At 38.9% G+C, this 23,528-nt stretch overlaps 1 protein-coding gene across 1 annotated transcript in view; it reads left to right on the top strand.

Annotated features, from left to right (window-relative positions):
• The window catches only part of ATP8A2 (ATPase phospholipid transporting 8A2), a gene marked incomplete at its 3' end in the record, with an annotated part of 287,257 nt that overhangs the window by 145,491 nt on the left and 118,238 nt on the right, over window positions 1-23,528 (top strand). Inside the window, exon 26 of the mRNA XM_083855240.1 lies at window positions 21,615-21,798. Within this exon, the coding sequence (XP_083711366.1) occupies window positions 21,615-21,798 (184 nt within the window). The remainder of the gene's footprint in view (window positions 1-21,614; window positions 21,799-23,528) is intronic.

Genomic DNA, 23,528 nt, shown 5'->3' on the forward strand with positions numbered 1-23,528 from the left:
AGGGCTAAACTGGCCAGGATATCAGGCTTAGCTTTTTCAGACATTGAGAATGGAGGCTCCTGGCAGGGCAACTGTCTGACAGGATGCTGGTGCACTGAGGAATGCTGGTGTTAATTTATTCATTCACATACCAGAATAAAAACATGGCACTTCTGCCTTTTTTTTTTGTTTGTTTGTTTTGGTGCAGATATTTACTGTCTTTATGAACAGAAAATGTTAAAAACAAAGTGCAGAAGAAATGTCTGCTAAGTTACTGTCTGCTTTATTCCGTTTTCTTTCCCTATAAGATATGTTGTGGGGATGTTTTTGAGAGAGCTGAGTCTCATGAGTGCTGTCCTCAAGTTCAGTTTCCTGGTTGAAAATCTGCATATGGTAATGTAATATTCTTCTCCAAGAAAGATTTTTATGGCATATGTAAATGAAATAAGACCAGCCCCTGGTGGTATTGACAGGATGCTGAGAAGGAAGCCGACTGTGTATTAACGTGCTTGCAGCTTAGGTCATTCTCACCGAACCCTGCAGCTCTGTGAGGTTCAGCTGCTTGGTGGAGATGACTTCTCATTCTTTCAGTGACCCCTTGTAAAATGCTGTTTCATTAATGAGAAATGTTTTTTTTCCAGACATCTCTTCCCTAAACTGTAGATGATACTGAATTGGATGTGTAATAGTTCTGTTTATGTGGGCATAATTAAAGAAATGTGAGCAGGAATCCAGCCAATATCTGGTGTAAACATTACAATGGAAATAATCACTTTCTTTTGTGATCATTCAGTTCTCTGGATCAAACTGACTTCTCATATTTTAATCCCTTTGGGGCTGGTGTGGTTTCCTTTACTTAAACTTCTAGAGAAACTTTGATTTCTATCATTTTTTTTGTTTTAAAAGTCAGAAGTTTTAGTGGGAATGGGATGAGATTTCAGGAGACAGCAAACGTAACTGGAACACCGATGTGCCAAAGCAGTTTCCAGGCTTGCTGTGGCATTAGATGTATTGCCCTTTTAAAAAGTTGTCCCTTGTGCTAACAACTTGGTTTAAAGAAACTTTGTAGTTCTCTTTCCAGGACAGGAGAAAAATGATCTGGACAAAACTGATCCTCAACATCTTATATTGTACTTGATGAAATATGGTGTTAGTTGGTAGATTTCTTCCAGAACTCATCAAGCTCCCTTATTTCACAGCTGGAAGCTTCCTTGGGATTTTGGTGCGCTGAGAAGAGTATTTGTTTCCTATATTCAGGAAGCTTTTTTGTCTGCTTTCCAGAGCTGTGTTGAAAGCAAAGCTTCTCACGGGTTCTTTTTCCCTTTTAACAAATATGCGTAGCAGAAGGAAAAATATCCTTCAGTGGAGCAACTGGCAGTTTCTGCCAAGTATTCTTGTTTAGAAAGTTGGTGATAAAGCTGAGGAACTTCTGTCAAGCAAAACAGTAGCAAAGGAGACAAAGTTTTATGTAGCAGGAAAACCTGGTTTGTCTGATGCAAATTTTGTTGCACCAGGTATAGATTGAAGAGCCCTTTGACATCTATACAGATGGAGTTACAACCATTCAAACCAATGTAGCTGCACTGGCCTTGAAATTTTTCAGTTCTGTAGTGGTGCCCAATGTTTTCTTATAGAATACTTCCAGAGCAGTTTGTAGTGAGACACTTGCAGGCCACACGTTCTGAGTATCCTCTGCCTTGTACCAAAACTGCTGCCCTCTCATTCTTCTCTCCTGTGAGTAGTGACTCTTACCCCTCATCTGATCAGGTGAAACTATGCATTTGAGCTACACAGTGTATTTGCTGTTAGCATTCACTTCAAGTAAGAATTATCTGGGATAATTGGTAAAATACTGTTTTAATGTATTTGCTGATTTTAAGATTTCTTTTTATTTTAAAGGGTAAGTCAAGGATGGTTAAGGAGAAATATTTGGTGGTTTTTGCATGTACATGATGTCTGACTGAGTCCTTGTGGAGGAATACCTTGGTGTAATTAAATCTTTGTTATCCTCTCCTGTGAGAGCTCCTTGGGATTTTGCTCTCTATCCCTTTGTGTTTCCTGTTTGCTTTCCATTCTGGAAATGTGTTAGCTCAAACAGGTATTTAAGACAACTGCCACCCAAGAAGCAAAGGAACAAAAGTATCAATAAATACCTAAGTACATGGAAGAAGAATTTAATTATCCTTCTTAGCTGTCTGAGATTTCAGGAGTAGTGATAGCTTTGCTCTATTATTTTTCTCTTATATTTTTCATTTCTCAAGAAATTTTCCTTAGTACTAGTGGCTAAAGTCTGTTAAGGGCTGATTATTTTTTTTAAGTGTTCCATTGCTGTTGCATGTCCTTTGTCTCTGACTGCTGAATTAAAGAAGTAGCTGTGGTATACATGCAGTGAAATGGGATTAGGTATTTTCATTTTCTTTGTAGCTGATTATTCAATTAGAATTTGTTATCTTGGGATATTTTTGTTAAGATCTATGTTATAGTGTCATAAGACTGGTTTCTTAAAAGTTGCTGCAGCCTTCAAGTGTCTCATTTACAACTGAGGAGTTGCTGAAGCCCAGAACAGAACAGTAGCAAAAGGGACCCTGCAACACAGAAGTTTCATAACTGACCTACTCTCTGCCAGATATGGAAGAGGCAAAATATGAGCTAAGAGGATGATACATTAAGCATGTGAATCTGGAAGTTTTGTGAAAAGGCTGGCTTTTCTCTTTTGTGAACACCCCCCCTTCTGAGAAAGACATAGACAATGAGAGTACAAGAAGACACTATGTTCAAAAATACTGCAACTTTTCAAAATTCCTTTTAAATTCCTTTTCAAGTTGCTATATGCTGTCAGTGGTAACTGATTTCTTTCTGCCACTGCAGTTCTGCAATTCACTGCACAAATTGCTATCTGGTTCATTGCAGCTCTAGAGGTGAGAGGTGAGCTTTTCTCTTTCAAGAGGTTTTTAGTAGGCTATCTCCAAACTTTATGGATGACACTACAGTACAGCTGTTCTTTGACTAGTGGTAAATCCATATAGAAACTTATATTTGCTGTAGTTGTCAGCTACTGATCTTAAGCCTGCTTTCCTATGTGAATATCAGTGTTGGACCGGACCCAATGTAATCCAGTTTTTGATTTTAAACAGTGACCAGTAGTGACTGCCTTGAGAATGTGTGTATAATTAGTGAATGAACCCTCTGTTGCCAGCAGCTGTATCTGCATCTTATTTTCACAATCCTTCATTGATCTTTTCTTGTTCATAAATTTTAAGGTTTTTTCTCTAAATGTGTTTAAACTCTAATCTTAATTAGAGTTTAGTCTGTAATCTCACCCTGGACAGAAGGTGTTATGTACTGTGTAGAGGAAGTATTTTCTTTTAATTTTAAATCTCTCTGGTAATTTCATTGGATGCCATCAAGTTCTTGCATTTGAAGAAATTAAGAATAATCATATTTTGACTGTTTTTCTTCCCCCTCTTCCTCCCCAGTAAATATGTCTTCAGTATATTGTTGACTTTTAGTTGACTTTTTCAGGCAGAGGGTCCTTGTTTAAAAGGACTTTAATATTTTTGTTCTTCCCTGCCTGCCTTTCTTTTTTTGTTTGTTCATTTAGGGTTTTGGTTTTCTGTCCTTTTTTTTTTTTTTTTTTTTTTACTTCTGGTTCATTTTATCTGATTGAGAGAAAAGTGCTGCCACTAACGAGTAGGACACACAGTGGATTTATGCATTTGCATAATGGAGAGTTTTGTCCTTTATATTTTTTGGATTTATAAAGTTGCCTTTATGGACCTAGGTGAGCAATTTCCTTACATGGAGCTGAGATTCCTGGATCCAGAAATATGATTCATTGCAAAGCCTGCATAACAACTGAAGTGCTGAAGGCCTGTAAACATATGGCTTCTAGCTGGTCACCTCCAAGGTGAGACCAGGACTGAGATTAATGAGTGGCTGTTACGCCTGAATTTATCTGAGATGCGTGAAGTAGGCCTCCATATGTGTAAATGCTTTTAAGGAATGGCTGTGGTGTGCATGCTGAAGGCACCAGATGAAGCAGGCTTAGGCCAAGTGTCCTCTTCAGACTGTGGGAGTTTAAACCCACAGCTTTTCCCCTTCTCCTGCCTGCCTGAAATCAGGTTTAGGTAAGGTATGCTATTCATCTCACATTGTGCTACTTGAAAAAGACAGAACAGTGGATCTTGATTTCCAAATCTTATTCCTGTTGTTGTGTATACCAGTTATCCAGAGAGAAAAATGTCTTCCTCTACTCCAGCTTTATGTCTGTCCCCTTAAGTGGATTTAGTAATCTGTCTGTACCTAAAGAAACAATTCATTTATCCTTTTGTGTTTTGTTCATCTAGGACGTGGTCAGTTAAATATAACCAGAGAATTTGTTTTCCTAGCAGTTAAATAACTTCCTATTAGAAAGTATGTGTCAGGGAAGAAAAAAAAAGACCTTGTGCTGAATCCTGGAAGGGTAGAATGTAACACATTTCGGCTGGATTTTGTACTACTTCTGGCAAACCTGAAAGAGTCATACACCATTGGTTCAGATTTATTTTTTTGTGTGTGTGTGTGATAGTGTTGTTCTGTGAATCCTGCAGCAGCTGAGTAGAGAAACAGAGTATTGGGTCTGGTGGTGTAAAGCTCAAAATGTCTTCCCTAAAGTAATGCCACAGAAGCTTGTCACTGGAATCTCTCCAGTGAAAGGATGTTGAAAGAAAGGTAAGTCAGTGAAATAGAAGAAAGAAGAAGGAATTTTAAGTAGCATAAAAAGGGAAGTGCGAGGTCATGTTTGTTTTCTCTAATTATGATCTCAGGAGAGTAACTGGCTGCAAAATTAGTTAATTATCTTATGTTTATTGTAAACTCCTATGCTTTTTCTGAAGACACCAGAAGTGCTTTTGCTTCATAAATCAAGTTAAATCAAAGAACTTTCATTATATTACAGAGCTCTATAAATTGATGTCACAACTTGAGAAAAACACTTTTATCTGCAAGCACTTAAGAGCACTGCCACTTTCAGAACCATGCAAGACATTAGTAGCTGGCTTGTTCAGCTCCTTTCAGCTTTCATGCTGACACATACCATATTGAGGACATGGGTTGTTTGTATAATACTTGGTTTGATCTTTTTTCATGGTACTTTCAGTACTGTTGAATCAATCAAAGGAAGTTATTGCTCTGTTGGGCATTAGCATACATTTAGATATTTCTGCATTAAGAGCTGTTCACAGAGGGAAAGGCTTTTATGTCAAAAGGAGAGTAAACAGTATGACTGCTGCTGCTTTGAGCTGTGCTGTTACTTCTGACCCACAAGTATTTGAAAGGGAGCCTGTTTGTACTTGGGATTATTCCAGCTTGGGCCACGTCGTCATGAAAGGGTCCCTCTTCTCCCTCCTCTTTTTGAATTTTCAATTCCTGTAGTCTTCAGCAACTGTGTGAATGCTGGGGAAAGGACTCTCAGTTTCTCCAGTGATGGTTTGCTTCATTCATTGATTAGCATGCGAAACTGAGTTGACTTCTTTATCTCCTGCCACACAATCTACTGGGAATAATAATGCTAAGACAGTTTGGTAATGCTGAATTTTCGTAATTTCTGCATGATGTGGATGTAACTTCCCTTGGAAACTTTTTCACATGAACTTATTAGGAAAACCCAGTTCTACAGAGGACTGACTAATCATCTGGACCTTTTTCAAGCCTCATTAAATTCCATGAAGGATTAGTTTTTTGACTGGGTTTGTAGTGATTACTGTCAGCTACTAAATTGAGTAAAGAGCCACTTAAAATGCATCTGTGCCTCTTCTAATGTCTTACTTAATGCTGTTTTATAAATGTCACAGATAAGTAGTGCAGTACAGGAAGGGATAGAAATGAATAAAAATGTGTCTGAGATATAAAAGGCTGGGAAATCTTACTGTATAAGTTAGTATTGGTGATGATAATTATGGCCTAATGTAATTTAAAAAGGTTTTGTTCTTGAATCCTCTGTCTTTTAGTTAGCCTTACTTGTAAACATACGTGACATTGCATTTAGGAAGATTCCAACTCAAATATATATGCTTAAGTTTTGTAGAAAAATAAGGCTAACAGTCCATTTTCAGTTTTCCTTCTTATTCATGCTCAGTTTTCTTCAACTGCATGAATTAGATCTATTACTCATTTTCCTTTATCTAGCAAAGATAAGGGAAAGAAACTAGAAATGTCTTTTACTACAAGGTCTTTCTTTGAGAAGTAGGTTATGATCAGATGTTATGAACTAATGAGATGAAGATGTTAATTTTTTGCTCAATTTGGAAATAGTAATTTGGAGAGCGCTAAAAATGTAAGTGCTTGAGTGCTGACTATCTTGGAAACAATCTTTACCATGTGCAACCTTTTTCTGGATCAGAGCAGTTTCTGTTGAGTCTACACTGGCTGCCTAGCTTTCTCAAGAGATATGTTTATTTCTTCTGATGGATTGGCTTTTATACCAGATGTTTAGGGGGGTTTTAAGCTGAAAAGTCTATGGCATAAAAATAACCAAGAAATTTTATAGTGTCTACCCAAAGAGCTGTTAACCTAAAAGTTGCCAAGTCTAATGTATCCACTGCTAAAATACAAAAATTTCAAGTTAAAGAAATTATGCACAAAGTTATTTATATGACTTCAATACCAGTTGGTTATTCAGGCAAGAGAAAGGGAGTGATGCGATGGTGCTGATGGATGAGGAAGATGCAAGGCTGGAAGGAGATTGTTTACCTGGGGAAGATGCTCCAATAACATGGGATGATGACTACATGCAGGGGAGGGAGATGAGGTCACTTCTCTAGTGCAGTGCCCACTTAGGCTGTGTCTCACTGGAGACCTTCAGCACACAAGGCAGTATGTGTGCTAAGTGAGCTTGTTAGAAACCCAGGCCTCACTGTGTGACAGAATCACATGGGAACCCTCTTCAGAGACTGCTTCAGACTTTTAGTAGGGGAGAGCCTCTGTGGTCACTAAACTGAGATTTCAGGTGTAGGTCTAGGTGTTTTCAATCTGTGGCCATTGGCCCATGTTTCATTGTTTGATGTGACAGGAAACTCTTCAGGTAATTCTGTTATACAATAGTACAGTGCTGTTAAACTGCCCCTTACCTGCACCAGCCCGGGTGACACAACCTCCTTTTACATATTTTAGACCCCAGACCATGTTAGTAATTCTCTGCCGGGCTCTTTACAGTACTATAGGTGTTACCTCACCTGTGCTGAGGACTGATAATAACTGTGTCTCTGTCTTGGTCACACTTGTGTCCCGGTTCACTTTAGCGCATGGTGTGCCTTGATCGCACTAAAGGTGTTTTTCTGGCTCACACAGAACCCGATGCCCACCCACCATGACTGGATTATGGGCTGACCATTTCCAAGGCTGCATTAGTACATGGGGTTATTCTTTTCCAAGATGTGGAGCTTAGTCCTTCTCTGTCTGGGCTCTTGTGAGGCTTGTTAGCTCAGTCTCTGATTTTCTGAAGGTTCCTTTCAGTAAAAACCCTTTGATTTCTTGTAATCCAGTCCCCCAGTTCAGCTTTATCTTCTGACCCAATGAGGGGTCTCCCTTGTGTCAGCATCTGGGTTACTGATGATATTGAGCAGGATGGAGCCTCATGGTACCTCTGACCATTGCCACTTCGACATTGAATGTTTGTCCTTATTCCTGTGAACTTTATTCTATATAAAGTATGATGTATTAGTTATGTCTCTAATATGTTAAAACTCTTGGGTCCTCAGGCTAATTGCTCTGCCCTTCAGCAACCTGTTGTTTTGTATTTGGGGTGTTATTTTTACTGAACAAGGTATAGTGAATAACATCTGTACTCCTAAAAATTAAATGGCAGGGCATCTACAGTACTTTTATACCCAAGTGCATGTTGAGAGTAAGTAATTTTTTTCTGTCCTATATAAATGATTTGAATTATTTTTACAATCAGAAAATTTAGGGATTTACTTTTTTTGGCATTCAATGTGTTTTTACAGATTTTTTAAATCCAACTTGCTAACTTTTAAGTCATGGTCAAATATGAATTTAGTGGTAATTAGTAGTTTGTGATCTTGATGGCTTTCCATTATACTCATGGGAGAGTTGCTCATATAATCTCTCTCTATCTTCATGAAATGAGTGTTTTGAACACTTTCATGTTAAATTAGAGTAGCTGTGACCTCCTGGGGTTTTGTGGGTTTGATTATACCTTGAACATCACTGCCAGCAAACTCTTGGCAAGGCTACTCTGACTGTGTTTGGAGAAATGGGGTATAGAGAATTGTATAGCTGTATACAAAGTGTAATCACTTTTAAAATCTCAGTTTAATAAAAGGTAATGCCCTGAAGGTGTGTGTGCTGGTAGCCCAGCAAGACAGCCAAGCCTTTTTGGCCGTGCCATGTGAACTCTTATGATGGATTCCCATACAGAATTGTCATTATCAAAGCAATTGGCACATCTGATTTTAGGAGGCTTGAGATCAGCCCCTTGTGTATTGCCCCCATCCATCCCCCTCCACCCCCCAGACTCTGAGGCACAGTTTGTTTAAAGGTACTGTGTACATACCTTGTATCCTGCAGCGTAGACCAGCTTGTAGAAGGCATACATTATATGAGTCTGTTGAATTTGAGCACTTTTCACATTACCACATCTGTGTTCCACTTCTGCAGTGTGTCCTGAGATCTTGCTTTCCAGTTGCCAGGTCATATTTGAACATAGGGCTCATTTTTTACCTCAATACCTGTTTGGCTATAGGATTTTTTTTTTCAGTGTGTTGTATTTGAAAATGAATTGCTGTTACCTGAATTTTGCCGTTATATGAAACTGTGAAACTATCCTAAAGAGATTTTAGTGAACTTAGGCTTCCAAATCTTAGCTCTTAACTAAAAGATAAAACAAAATGTACTGTGTAAATTGACCGTTGACTGCATGCTGCTACAAAAGCCATATTATTAAGTCAGGTGTGTGTGCATAGGCTCAAAGTTGTTCTCTAGACAGAACTTTCTGTAAGCTGACCTGCTTTTCATGGCTGGATTTATAAAAGAAACCATCAGCTTAGCTGTACTGATATACTCTGGTACACATGGAGAGTATCCTATCTAACTCACAAAAGCTGCTTTTCTGTTTCCTTTAGAGCCCATGAGTTTTTTAGCATGGACAACTCATCATTTTTCCTCCCAGGTTTTTTGCTTCTAATCTTGCTTAAGTCATGAAGAGTGTCAGCGAGTACAGTTCAGCTTCAAGCAATTCATTTTTTGTCTCAATTTTTATGGTATCTTTTTAAGGAGATGTTTCATGTGATCTGGCTAATTTAGCTCTTCGAGTTATAGCTGAGGCTATGGGGGTGACCTGGGTGTTACATTAGTGATAAATAATAAGGTAACTCTGTCTGATACTTCAAATTTCATTAATGCTTGTGATTTGGATGTGGTCAAATTCAGTATTGCTGTGGCACTAATGGTCTGAAGAAGCCCAGAATCATTGTAGCAGTAGGAGAACAACTCTCTTCTAAGAGAAGTAAAGAAGTTTATATGGAAGAAATATGCTCTCCTCTGGACCCAGTAATGTGCTGGTACTTCACACTGCCTATCAGTTGCCCAACAGTTCACCTTAAAAGACCACAAATTAATAGAAAAGGGCTCATTATAATGCCTGCTGAAATGTTTCAAAGCTGGTTTTCTATCCAGGGAAGAAGGTCCTTTAGGCAATGTCCTTCTGCTAGCTTTGAGGAGAAAGTTTACATAAATGCACTTATATTCTCTATGCTGTTTCAAAGCTCCTTATATGTAGTTATTCCTGTGTTTATCTTTATTCCCTTAATTAAGAAGAGTGGCGAAGGCTTGATTCCTCTTGGCAACTTAGTACTAATTAAGCATGTCCTGTGATGAGTGGACATATATGTTACCAAACTGGAGCTGCAGCATTGTTCTGTAAAGATGAAAATGTCTGACATTCTGAAGACCTGGCTCTTAGTTCTGTATTCTTAGTCTAACTCAGGAAGCAAAATCGTTGGCCTAGTTTGTTATATTAAGCAAAACATTTGTGCTTTTTTTAACTGTCTGTACTCCACAGAGCACAGTCCTGTATTAAGCTCTGTCTGTACTGATCTGGGTAATCCTGTGGTTAGGAATATGGAACAGAAATTAAAAGTCATATTTGGAAAAGAAAAACAGTTCTCAGAGTTGAGACAGTCAGGAAATCAAATTTCTTTGAGGCTTTTTTCAAAACTCTTGAAGATCCCTTTCAGTTACAGCAAGGTGGCTAGTTTGGAGCTTTCAAGAGATGCAATTCTGAAGTCAATACAAGTTTGGGTAAGGAAGAGGGAATTGAGTTTTGTGAGGCTTTTCCTTGTGTGTTAAGCTTTTCAGGCTGTGTATATATACACTGTTAATAAGAGCTGTAAGGAGCAAGTATTGATGCTGGACTGTGTGTAATATCCCGGGCTGTTGAAGTACTCCCTGACGGTACCAAAATGCCTGCACAAGCTTCTGAGACAGTCTGCTCAGGCAGAGTGGCAGAGCTGAGACTGGACTAGGCTGGTCTCCTCTTGCCCAGCAGTTGCTCACACTATTGCAGCGAGTGGTGTGCTTGTGCCTCTTGCGACAGCCTGTGATGCACGGCTTCGGTTTCACGTCTCTTTTCTGCAAGAGTCCTCATCCTTGGAAGGTGCTTGGCAGTCAAGGTGCAGGGAACCAGTATGTGTTGTGTTCACTCTGCCGTCTGTTCTTCTGTTCCACTCTTACAGAGGCAGCTGCTAATTATCAGTGTTGTTTTCACAAACCACAGGACACTTCTGTGTCCTAAACAAGGTATGTGTATACACTGAACCATGTGTTTGAGGGTTACAGATTGCCCTAGGAGATGGCTGTGTTACTGGTTGGCCATGTGCAGAGATACTATTACTGTATCTTCTTGATGTAAATTTGGCTGTATTAACTTGGAGTCTAGGTTGTGGATGAAGTCTGCAAAATCACCCCCTTGCCTTGGATGCTGTATTTTAATGCTGCCATTTAACCATGGGCTTAGTGAACAACTGACCTTGCCTAAGAAATGAGTGAGGAGGAGAAGGAGTAAAAATAAAGGAGTAATATTCTAAAACAGTGTTGCTTGCATTGAGTCTTAGTTTAGAGGTTAATGTCAAGTTCCTTTCTTTAGCCTGTGTTTGGGAGTAGTGAGAATGCTGTGAATGTTCTGCTCTAAGTTAATACATAAACTGGCTTTGGACAGAGCACAGATTTAATAGTTGACGAAGGGTGAGCCAATCCCACTCAGACTTTCAGTTGTCAGTGGCTTTCCTATATAGAAGTGGTCTAATTTTTTGTTTGTTAGGGTGTTTGTTTGTTTTTGTTAGGGTGTTGTTTTTTTGTTTTTTTTGTTTTTTTTTCTTTTTTTTTTCTTTTGTAGTCTTAGTAGGAATATCCTGGCACTCAACTTTCCTGTCTGTGGAGAGATTGTGGAAAACAGAAGCTCAGATATTATAAAAAAGTAAAATATATATACATATATATCTAATGGTTTAAGGACTTTGCAGGCATTTTATTCAATAGAGACTGAACTTAAGGGACGAGTGGGAAATAACTTGCATTTTGGTGATGATGTAATGGAAAATTTGGGACCTCACCTCTCTTCCCTGATACGTGAAAACCCTGATTTTCAGGTATACTGATAGTTTTGAAATTGAAACACTCACATTTTTACGGATGTTGCACTCTCACTTTGGATAGTGAGTCCTCTACATGATTGCAGCCCTGTGATGATAAATACTGGGTAAGATGCCCTGCTCCAGATTGTGTCTGTCTTGTTGTCTGTTCCAGGAGCATGTAATTCAGAGATGCTAGGCTTTTGAACTATAACATGTAGTTGCAAGTTGATCATGTATATGCATTTTAATATTAAATTCCAGGAAATATTTCACAGAGAGGGAGAAAAACAAATCATGCAGAGTTATTAGAATTCAGAAGGAAGAAAAAAAAAAAATCTGTCACTGTTTGTTGTGCTGCTGAAACAGCAAACTCTCTCAAATCTACTAGCTACAGATCCTTCATTCTCCTTCCATATCAGTGTTTGTAGTTTGTTTCTTAGGTATATTATCCTGAAAGCAGCAGTAGTTTACAACAGTAATGGTGTCCAAAGCAGCTTTATTTTATATTTCTGAGCTATAATTGAGTGGAGGAGCAGGGCACCTATCAGGCTCCTGAAAGGAGGTTACCAGGAGATGCAGCTCAGTCTCTTCTCATGGCTGACAGTGACGGAACAAGAGAAAATGGCCTCAAGTTGCATGGGGAGGTTTAGATTGGATATAAGAGGAAAAAAATTCACTGAAAGTGTGGTTAGGCATTGGAACAGGCTACCCAGGGAAGTGGTTGAGTTACTATCCCTGGAGCTACTTAGAAGATGTGTAGATATGGTGCTTAGGGACACAGTTTAGTGGTGGACTTGGCAGTGCAGGGCTAATGGTTGGACTTCATGATTTTGGATGTCTTTTCCAGCTTTAACGATTTTATGATTCCATGATGGCTGTGTATGTGGTGTGAGTGATGCTCTCACAGTATTGCTGCTCAGTTTCTAGAGGCAGGTGCTCACTCTGGCTCTTCCAGTTGATCTTTTGGCTTCACCACAGGGCAGAGGCTCGCTAAATTGGCTGATGTGCTTATTAATTGACACAGTGTCAATCATCACTTCATTTCACCATGTCCTGCAAGATTTTGTACAGAGCTCTGCTATGTGAAACACATGGCTGCTAGCTCTTGTGTGCACATCCTCAAGGTTATAAAAGGACTAATCTGTATGTTTTGCAGACTGAATTTTTTTTGCCCTGTCATTAGAAAAAGACTGGTTTCTGTGTTGCATGAGAACGGCTCAGGCTGATTAGCATGGAAATGAATGTGCCTTAATCAGCTTGGGGTAAAGGAAGCTCAAAATTAATTTGATATATTAGTTTAATTTTAAAAACATATAGCTGTTGCCACTAGTGACCATTATAGTGAAAAATGCAAAACAGTCTTTCATTCAACACTGTGTTTATGCCAAGTCATCACTTTCCAAATAATTTGTTTTCCAAACTAGGTTTCAGTATTTAATCTTTGCCCCATAAAGCAGACTGGGGGAAGGACAATCAAGACAGAAACGTGCAGGGAGGGATATCAAAGAGGAAGAAGATGCTGACTTGAAACTTAACCCTGTGTTCCCTGGAACATTGCGTTTATGTTACACTGCTTAATACCTCGAATCCAGCTTATAAAGAGGTTATTGCCTAGCCCTTGTCCTCTGAAGATCATTTCAATGGCAACTGCAAAAGGCAAATGAGTTATTGAAATATGAAATGCAAGTGAGAAATTCTCTAGTGATACGTATGTTAAAAAAACCCCAAATAATTAGCAAAAACCTTTTTTTTTGTTTTTTCGTGGTAAAAAGATACTAAATTAATTTGTGTTCTTCCTGTTCAGAAAACTGTATAATTCAGGGCCTTTGTAACTACAAAGAGAGCTTTATATTAAGAAAGCATATCTAATCTGTCTAAAGTAATGCAGAAGGAACTGCTTTGGTAACCATTAAATTTGAAAACTGCCGCATGTCCTGTGAGCATGTATGTAGAAGTGTGCATGTGTTTTGACTTAGAGCCCTGCTAGGCATTAAAAATATCCTGTTCTGGATCACCTGAAATTTAAAGGTAATACATGTTGCTCAGAAAGTCGTGTGACTGGTGCACCAGTGAGACTGAAAAACTGAAGGAAGAGGTTTTTTGTATTTATTATAAGGTGAAATGACGCTCCTGATGATAGGTGAAATATGATGTAAAACTCTTTAATTAAAAAAAACCAAAAACTTAACCATTCTGATAATTTTGCATGAGTGAAGCAGTTTGAAGGACTGTCTGCTTGGGGAAAAAAAGCTAAGCATGGAGAAGTGAGACTGCAAATGAAATGACAAAGGATGACGAAGCTGAGGTTGTTCTTATAGAAGCCAGTAGAGGTTTGCTAGGGGTTCTGGTTGTCTGTTCAAAAGAGATGGGGCTATAGAAAAGTATTAGTAGGAGCTGTAAGCAGAGTCAAGAAGTGAGGATTTGAGAAGGAGAGGTATGTCAGTCAGTTCAGCATCAGATGGCCGTATCAGGAGGAAGCAGGCATTCTACCTTACCAGGAAACAGGAGAGCAAAAGCCCATGCACTTGATTAATTTAAAGATATTTAGCACTTCAATAATGTAAGAGAAGGGCTTCATCCTGTGGAATTTTACGACTTTTTCATGTGAATCAGTTACCTTCAGCTCCCTTTACCTTGGTTGAGAGAAAACAGCAGTTTTAAGAGGAGATGAACTACAACCTTAAAAGTACATGTCTAAAGCCAGATGAATTGCACTCTAGAAGTGCTTGTTTCTCTCTGGCTGTAGAAGGAGTGTGGCATGATTAGTGCAGATAGAGATGTCTCCATTGAAGGCACTTATATGTAGTTGGATGAACTCCTTTGGTGCTTTTTTCTGAACATTAAATTATCCCATCAGTTCACTCAGTGCTGACTCAAAAAATGTAACTACTGAACCACAGCCAGTCCTATGAAAGTTGTCAGCAGGGGAAGGAAGTTCAGAGAAATTACTAAATGTAAAACATTCAATGCAAGGCACATTATGAGTCAACACGTTGTGTGCTTTTGTTCACTTTTCTTTTGTGGGTTACTTTGTCCTTACAAGATTATCCAAGATCTCTCAGTGCATCCTGATTGCAATTCAGGCCCAACCCTTGTTTGGATGACAGGTGCTTGAAATCTGCAGGCTGGTGTGCATCAGGTGAAATCAACTGCGTAAATAAGAGCTGCTAAATATAATGTCATGGTAATTCTCCTTTTCTGAGCATTACTTTTAGTGTGTGTTAATTTACCTTGCTTTTTTTTCTGGGAACCAATGCATACACTTATGACAATGTTATTCATAGCTCTCAGCTTTCTGGGCTGTCTCTCATCTGCCTTTTCTGTAGATGAGGTCACCAGGCTTTTTTGAAGTACTAGTGTGTTTTATGATAGAACAGGGTAAAATCATGTTCACTGCAATAAAGGTAAACTCTTAAGGGCCTTTTGTGTTGCATTAACAAGGCATTTCAAGGAAGCAGGATATCAATTTCATGTTTCATGTTAAAGACATTAATGTCTTTGTGTTTATGCCTGTTATGGCATGGAAGCAGAAAAAGGTAATACTTGAAACAGCTTCCTTCCTTGCCTTCCTCTTTCCACAAATGAACATTAAAAATTTAAAAGGGTAAGAGTGTCTTCAGAGTATTTTGTATCGAATTGGGGGTGTGGAAAGTATACCATCTTCAACAGAAATGCTGTAGTGTTCTTGTTTTAATGGAAGGGACCCACAAAAAAAAATCCCCAGAAAACCCAACACATGTGGCAGAACACGGGAGATGGCTGACAATGGTGTCAAGCTGTGCCTTGCTTAGGGTATGGAAGAGCTTTTGGGACTGCTTCTCTTCATGGCTTTGTTAGATGGTCTGGATATAAATTGATCTCTTAAAAATTACCTAATCTTTTTCTCTCTGTATACGTATCTTATGAACAAAGGGACTCTGGTACGATTTACCTACTTTATTTTTATTGATTGTGTATCTTTTCATAAAAAATTGATAATCTAATTTGCTGGTTCTGTAGCAGAATCCTGTCTTTATTTGGTCCTTTAGACTCAAATGCAGTAAATAAAACTAATTATTTTCTGGTATACTGCTTTCTTATTTCCCATCTGGGCCTATGTCCATATATTTTGAAGCATCTGCAGTGTTGCAGCTGTAGTTTAAGGGCCTTGTGTGAGAATTGTTATTTACAATTGCCATCAGTTGCTGTCATACATCCGTAACTGCAATAAATGCATGTATGCATAGGGACACAATTAGGAAAACTGTTACCACTTCCTACTGACAAGATCTTCTGGAGTGTAGCAGACTGGTGTGACACAGGGATGCTTGTGCTGATCGTGTCCTTCCTATCATATTTGTGACTGTATCTATCTGGATATATTAGATGGGCCCTGGGAATAAGAGGGATAGCCTTGTAGATTGCATAAGGTGTGCAGTAAAGGAATTGATTGTTTTAAATCAGTTGAAGTACATTAAAAATTTAAGTTAAAGTTTTGTTCCATTGCTTTGCTTGGTTAAAATTGATGGTTTCATGTTTCTACTTTTGAGGTTTTAAAAAAACTTTGGTACCAAAATGAGTTTCTAAATAAAATGTTTGATACTTATTTTTAAATATCACTGCTTCACTGTTAGTTTGGGGTTTATTTGTAGTTGTTGGAGGGTTTTTGTTGGTTGTTTTTGTTCGGGTTTTTTTGTGAAACTTTTCGCTAAATTATGACAGAATTTGTTAATTGCACTGGTTGTCCCAAAAAGTATTCTTGATGAAAAAAATTGAACTGAAAGATCTTTTATCTTGCTTAAATTCTCTTAAAAAAATAAAGTAAGCCTGAACAAACCTCCCAGTGAAATGCTGAGTGGAATTATAGAATATCTCAAGTTTGAAGGGACCCATATGTTCTGCTCCCTGCTCCTTGCACTTAAGACAAGATCATACAAGTAGAATTTTTCTAAACAGATAAAATATATCCAGTAAGAATTTTGCTTGTAAAAGTCTATGCAGGCTAAAGAAGCAAATGCAAACTAAATGTTTAAAGCCACTGGGACCTGATCTGCAGAAGTCAGTGGGAAGCCACTGACATCCTCGTTGGAAACCATCTGTGTTACTGCTCTGTGCTGTGCCCTGTGATATTTTTTCATGAGCCCACTTGAAGTTCAGGAGGGACCTTAAAGTATTTCCTGATATAATACAGTATGTTGTTAACTGGAAACTACTCACCTCCTGCCTTCTTCCACTGTTTCCTTATGAATTTAAGTAACCTAAGGATAATTAGGAGCCAGGAGAATCCCTGGCTCTGGGCTGCATTTCTCTCCCAGCTTCTTCACAAGGTGTGGTTTTTGGTGCCCTCTCTTGCTTCTACCCATCCCATTACAGAGGAAGCAATGTGTTATGGAAGCATCAGTCATCTTGTTCAGAATGAAAAGGCCTTTCTCTGTTAGTCTGTTAAAGCTACTGATAAGGACTAAGCAGGTTTGAGACTGACGAGAACCTTCTGTTTTCCATATTAGCTTTTACTTTTTTGAGGGCAAGGCTACCAGAAGGAAGTCCCAGAGGTGGGCAAGGAGCCACTCTGCTGCATGACTGACACTTTATGTATCCCTGCCATCATCCAGGGACACTTTGTATTGCACAGCCAGATGCTGAATGATAGGCACTTTATAAAAGTGAAGTCTTGACCCCAGGCTCTCTTGTAGCCTGTGTAGGCTAAATTCAGATTGTCGGAGAAAGAGTTTGGGCAAGAATCTGAACACTTGATCTTATCAGATTGTAGCTATTGCTACAGTTGTGGTACTTGAAACCTGAGTTCTTTTTTTCCTCAAGTAGGTATAAAGGAGAGAATCAATCTGTTGTCAAAGACATTTTTGAGCAGAGGCAATAAAAAATAACTTCTATATAAAGAAAAATGTTTTAGTGAACTCCTGAGTGGAACTCAAAGAACCTTTATAACAAGGACTACTGTCTGAACAGGGAATGAATACAAGAATAAGCTGAAGATTTTGATGCAACTGATGCTTTATTCATATTTTAATTCTTATTTGGATGTATATCCAGGTGAGGCTTACATCTTGATACTGTTGCAGTGAGCTCTGCAGTGAAAGCCAGGGATCTTCCATCTAATGATATGTTCTAATTCTGTCACTGCAGAATTCTATTTTTCAAAGAAGCTAGTTCTTTCCTTCTGCTTTTTACTTTGAACTTGTGCATTTGTCCGTAATCTTAGTGAACTTGGCTATACCTGGGGGAGCTTCAGTTTAATAGTATCCTGTGCTATAATCTTCATTTCTTCCTGTAGACAGCTTATCAAATGTGCAGAATTGTACTACAGCTCTGATCATCTGGCTAAGGGGATTAATGTCACCTAATGCAGTGTGTTGGTGCCAAACAGATTATAAGGAGACTGAGTCAGTGAGTTGAGGGAGGAGAGGTGTAAAACCCCTCAGGAAATCAGTAATCATCTCAATTTGCAGCTTTTGTAGCTAATGTACTGTGTGCAGCAACAAAATGTGTTCTCTGGAGTTGTGGGCTGCACTTGCTGTTGAAGTATCAAAGCGGATTCTTGTTATAGAGCTGCTGTTTAGAAGAAACAACTACAATCAAGTAGCACTCTGTGCTGAAATCTTGGCTTGGATTTCATCTTCTTAAACCAAGTCTATAAATATTTGTGGTATTTAAAATGCACATGTAGCATTTCCAGTAGTTTGTTTAGCCTTACTAAGCACATAGGGATGTTAAACATTCACTGGATGCTACAGAATTGTGGGTATAATTAACTTCATTTGGTCAAGACAGTAAAAGCATACTCTGTGTACATTATGTAGCTGATAAATGCATTTTTATAGAGACATTTCCTTGACTTGCCAAATAATGGATCGCTAATGGCAAAGTGGACTTAAAATCTGAAACCACACCTACACTGTAGGCACAGAAGTGAACATTGGCTGCATTAGCTTGCTTGGCATGTCCCAGCCAAAGTGCACTAGAACAAGCTTGAGCATCTCTGCCACATTCTGGTCATGTCTGAAGTGTCTGTAGACTAGCTGCTAGTTTAAACTACTCAGTCAGAGATGCTCTTCACATTTTGTCTTTTTCTTCCCCTGCTCTTTTAAGCATATTTGAAAACAGGGCACTTCTTAGGTATTTCTCTTGCTATGTAACTGAAAAGTAATTGAATGTAAGTTGAAATTCCAGGAGAAGCATATGTCTGAGAAGGCTATTAGTAGATATGTGCAGTACTTTGCTGTGGAGAAATAATTGCATGAGGGGACTGCCAAAAGTATATGGTCCTGTGCACTGGAGGTGCCCCTTGGGATGGTAATGGGGGTTTGTGCACTTATCAATCCAAATCCTCCACAGCTGGCCCCAAGTCCCTCTGGAGTTTCCATTTTATGGTTTGAAGTCCCTTTGACTCCTTGCTCCATGCTTTAGTATTTTGTTATGTGAGTACTGGGGGAGAGGGAGGAGCATGTGTGTGCATGTATCAGAGAAAAGTTAAAATTTGATGTAGATGATACTCAGAGCTGATTTATAATTTTGAAAAGCAACACCTTTTGTGCTCCATAGGTTGATGTGTTGGGGTTTTGTGTTGGTAATTTAACTGGGCCTCTACAGTGCCAAATGGTGTTTTCACTGCCAGGTAGTGGAGTGCTTAATAGATCTATCCAATTGTATTAAGTAAATTTTATGGTTTAGTCAACTTTTTCCTGTACGTGGCTTTTAGGAACAGGACAGCTGCTAGACTTCTCAGGTGATTTAGTTCACACGTGAAGTTTAAGCTTAAAAAGTTTCTTTTTCCCCAGATTACTTATCAAGTTATTTTAAGAATGATTTACTAATAAAATACCAAATTTACTGAACAAAACCAAGGCCATAAAGCATAATGCTGAACAAGGTGACTCTACATTTTTCTGATCAGCAGTGATCCTCATGGGTGTATTAAATGGCTATTTAGGTTGCTCCCACAGGATGTAAACTCTGGAAAAAAAAAGCGCCACGTGAAAAATCTCTGTCTCCCCTATTTCCCCAGCTCCCTTTTCTCCCTCTATTTTAATAGCAAAGCTCTTAGATATCAGTTACTTTTTTTTTTTTTTTTGAGTGGTATGTGGCTGACTTGAGATGTGGATAAGTTTTGTCTAAAGCTTTAGTTAAGGAAATACAAAATAATTTTGAACTTTAACTAAAACTGATGGTGAAAGGAATTAGGGTTGTTTGTACAGATGGGGTTAGAATGGAAATATTTAATCTACATGTAGGTATTTCCAAAATACTTAATATGATTTGGTAACCTGATCTACATTTTCCATGACAAAAGGGCATTTTGGAAGTCTTATCCAATTTAGAAAACTAGTCCTGAGTATTTTTCCACCTTTGCCTGGTCTAGACTAGTTCAACTCTGAATTCCATGAATTTTTATTGACTTGAAGCTGATATAAAATGAGAGAAGAATCAGGTTGAAGTAACTGCCAATAAATCTGTTAAGGATATTCAGATATTATGGAGTATTTTGGTTTTGAGTTGGAATTGAGTAACGTCATCGCTGTGGTCAGAGTTGCACCAGCACACAAGATGTATGTGAGATCAGGAAGTGGCCTTGTGCATTCTGATCTGACCTGCATAGTCTGAGATGGGAAAGGTGGCTTGGCAAATGAGGAGGTCAGCTGGAGGAGGCAATAGAAGTCCTTCAAGATAATTCTAACTGACAAGTTCACTGGTAAACTGTGTCCTTCAGTGCTGCATCTACATGACTTATAAATACCTCTGGGAATTGTGACTCCACCACTTCCCTGGGCAGCCTTTTTCGATAGTGGTCAACCCTTTCCCTTATTTTTTTCCTTGTATCCAATCTAAACCTCCCCTGGCACAACTTGAAACCATTTCCTCTTGTTCTTACCATCTTTTACCTGGGGCAAGACACCCTCCCATCGGTACCATCTTTGTGATGGTTGTAGATAGTGTTGAGCCTCTTTTTCTCTAGGCTGAACAATCAGAGCTCCTCCAGTTGTTCCTCATAAGAGATGTACTCCAGACCCTTCCCCAGCTCCGTTGCCCTTCTCTGGACATGCTCCAGCACCTCAATTGTTTATCCTGAATTGATTCACCCAAAACTGAACTTAAGGTGTAGTCTCACCAGTGCTGAGTATGGGGGGGACGGTCACTGCCCTGGTCCTGCTGGCCACACCATGGCTGATCCAGGCCAGGATGCCATCGGCCTTCTTGGCCACCTGGACAACTGCTGGATCACATTCAGCTGCTGTTGACCAGCACCCCCAGGTCCTTTTCCACCAGGAAGCTTCCCAGCCACTGCCCCCAGCCTGTGGTGCTGCCTGGGGTTGTTGTGACCCCAGTGCAGGATCAGGCACTTGGCCTTGTTGAATCTCATACAACTGCTCTTGATCCATCAATCCAGCTTGTCCAGATCCCTCTGCAGGGCCTCATTGCCCTCCAGCTGATCAATATTCTCACCCAACTTAGTGTCATCTGCAAATTCACTTAGGATGTACTCAATCTCCTCGTTGAGATCATTGATATAGATGTTAAATAGAACTGGTTTAATAATAAAGAAAGCCTACAGTATCTTTTGCAAACCATTGAAAATATCTCTGGATGTATTCATGGTCTTTCTCCCTCTGGATGGTGATGACAGGAGGCAGGGAAGCCTACACTGTTAATCTGTAAACTGTCATAGTTGAAGGGGAAACTCACTTCCATGTTCCCAATATAACTATCATATAACATCACCGGTGTTATGCCAGTTAGGAGGGGCTGGGTAAGGAAAACACAGCTTTGAAACCTTTAATTTAGATTTGGTCTCTTTTGCATCAACTATCAGCAAGTAGGTGAATGTGAAACTATTTTTAAAGCTACTTTTTTCTTCTAAATAGTTTGGCAGGGGTTCTGAAGCTTAGTTGTTGAATGAAGGAACTTCCCAGCAACTGCCTTTGATTATTTCTAAATGTAGGTTACAGCTGTTCTTTTGGGAAAGGCACATAGCTCAGCATGTGAGAAACTGACACCTTTTTCTCTCCTTTTCAGAGTATCTCCTCTACAGAAGTCTGAAATAGTAGACATGGTCAAGAAACACGTCAATGCCATAACACTTGCCATTGGGGATGGTGCCAATGACGTAGGAATGATCCAGACAGCTCACGTTGGAGTGGGGATCAGTGGCAATGAGGGCATGCAGGCAACCAATTGCTCGGATTATGCCATTGCACAGGTCAGATGTGAGAATGAATAACTGCCATATCATCTTGTCAGAAATGCACTGTGCAGCCATGTAGTGCTCTATTGGCTTCTTCTAGCCTTCTAGCTAGAACCACGTCTGATTGTTTCCTGTTCCAGGCAACTGTCTAGAACATATTTTGGATATATTTTGGGTACTTGTTATGATTTTGTATTCTTCAGAGCAAAGCTCCACCTCTCTTCAAAGTTTTGGTTTCCTCCTGACATCTGTACAATATCTTGGTTCTTCAGTAATCAGGAGGAAGCAATTTCTGTGATGCTTGTGTTGATATGCTTTTAAGTAACTTATCTGTTTTGGTGCAAACTCTTCTCTTACTATGAGTAGGTTCTATAACCAGGTGTGTGACAATTTGGCCATTTGGCAGTTCTTAATTTGAGGTGCCTCCTCTATCTTTATTTCCCCCTGCCCCCTGTATTACATCCAAGAATTGATCACAGTTCTAGAGAGCTGGTCAGCATTTTCATTTTGCATATGTTATTTTGAACATGATTTGGGTGAGTGCTCCTAAACTAGTTAATCAAATTTGGAACTGATTATTTCAGCTAAAAAGAGGAGTTAAAAGCCTTTTTTGTTTGTTTTGCTGAATAAACCACAATTTAAAATCAAGACTTTGAAAGAAAAATCAGAAAGGAAAAAGATGCTTCAGTTGCTCAATATCCTCTGAATACTTTTTACACCTGAGATGCTCTGTGTTTTTGAGACTGATGCAGGGCAAAACCAGATCAAGCTGACAGGAAGCAGAGGCAATCCCTTGTCTCCTCAGTGACCAGAGTTTCAGCTGATATTCCCTTCTAGCAGGGTGTAGTTAGATTTGTTCTACCAAGTGACATGAAATATTATCATCTTTTGATAGCTTCCAGAAGCAGGTAAGGTTTTTGAAAAGGTGGAGATAATGCTGCTATATGCACAGATAACTGTTTATTGTGTTAACTCTACTGAGAAGCAAAGTGGCAGTCATGTTGCTCTGTTCTGACCTCTGAAGAACACTTGGTTTCAGGTTTGAATAACTGAGACCTTTCACAAAATCTATCTTGAGAATTTTAGGTAGTTTTACCAAGTTTTTCTGTCATAAACAGTAGCATAGTCCAAATATATACCAGTATAGGAACTGCCATAGTCATTGTCTCTGGTATCTTGTAATGAGTTTTACATTTTAATTTCAGTGGATTATATATAGCTTCTGCTGTGTAACTTAATGGAATGCTCTTTACTTCGACTTCCTCAGATAATTTATTACTTCTGCTTTAGTAACTAAGCATAAGTTTTGTCTGTAGAAGGCCCTACACATGTAGTTTCTTTTGTGCTGCAGAAGCATTAAATCTGGAGAAGTAATCCCATGTTCACGTGTTGCTTTTCAAACCCCCCTGTATTTCAGTTTATTGTTAGAACATGGAAGTTGCTCTTGGTTTAAGTTCCAGTCAGCGATTTACTGACAATAATGATGAATCTTTTTAGTTCAATATGAAATAAAATCTGGTGACACTGGCATTCAGAATTGCAGCATTCAAAAATTAGTGAAACACAGTGGAACTGTATTTTTTGTGATTGTGTAAAAGAACTTTGTAGTGATTAAATTAGAAAACATACAAAAAATCCCTCTAGTAGAGGAGACTAATACTGTGTGGTAGTATGTGCTTAAAAAAAAAGTAAATTAGTGTTCAAAAGAAAAACTTGATCTCCATGGAGTGTATTTCTTTCAGCAA

Source organism: Zosterops lateralis, assembly GCF_965231275.1.
Source record: "Zosterops lateralis genome assembly, chromosome: 2".
NCBI classification, from domain to species: Eukaryota; Metazoa; Chordata; class Aves; order Passeriformes; family Zosteropidae; genus Zosterops; species Zosterops lateralis.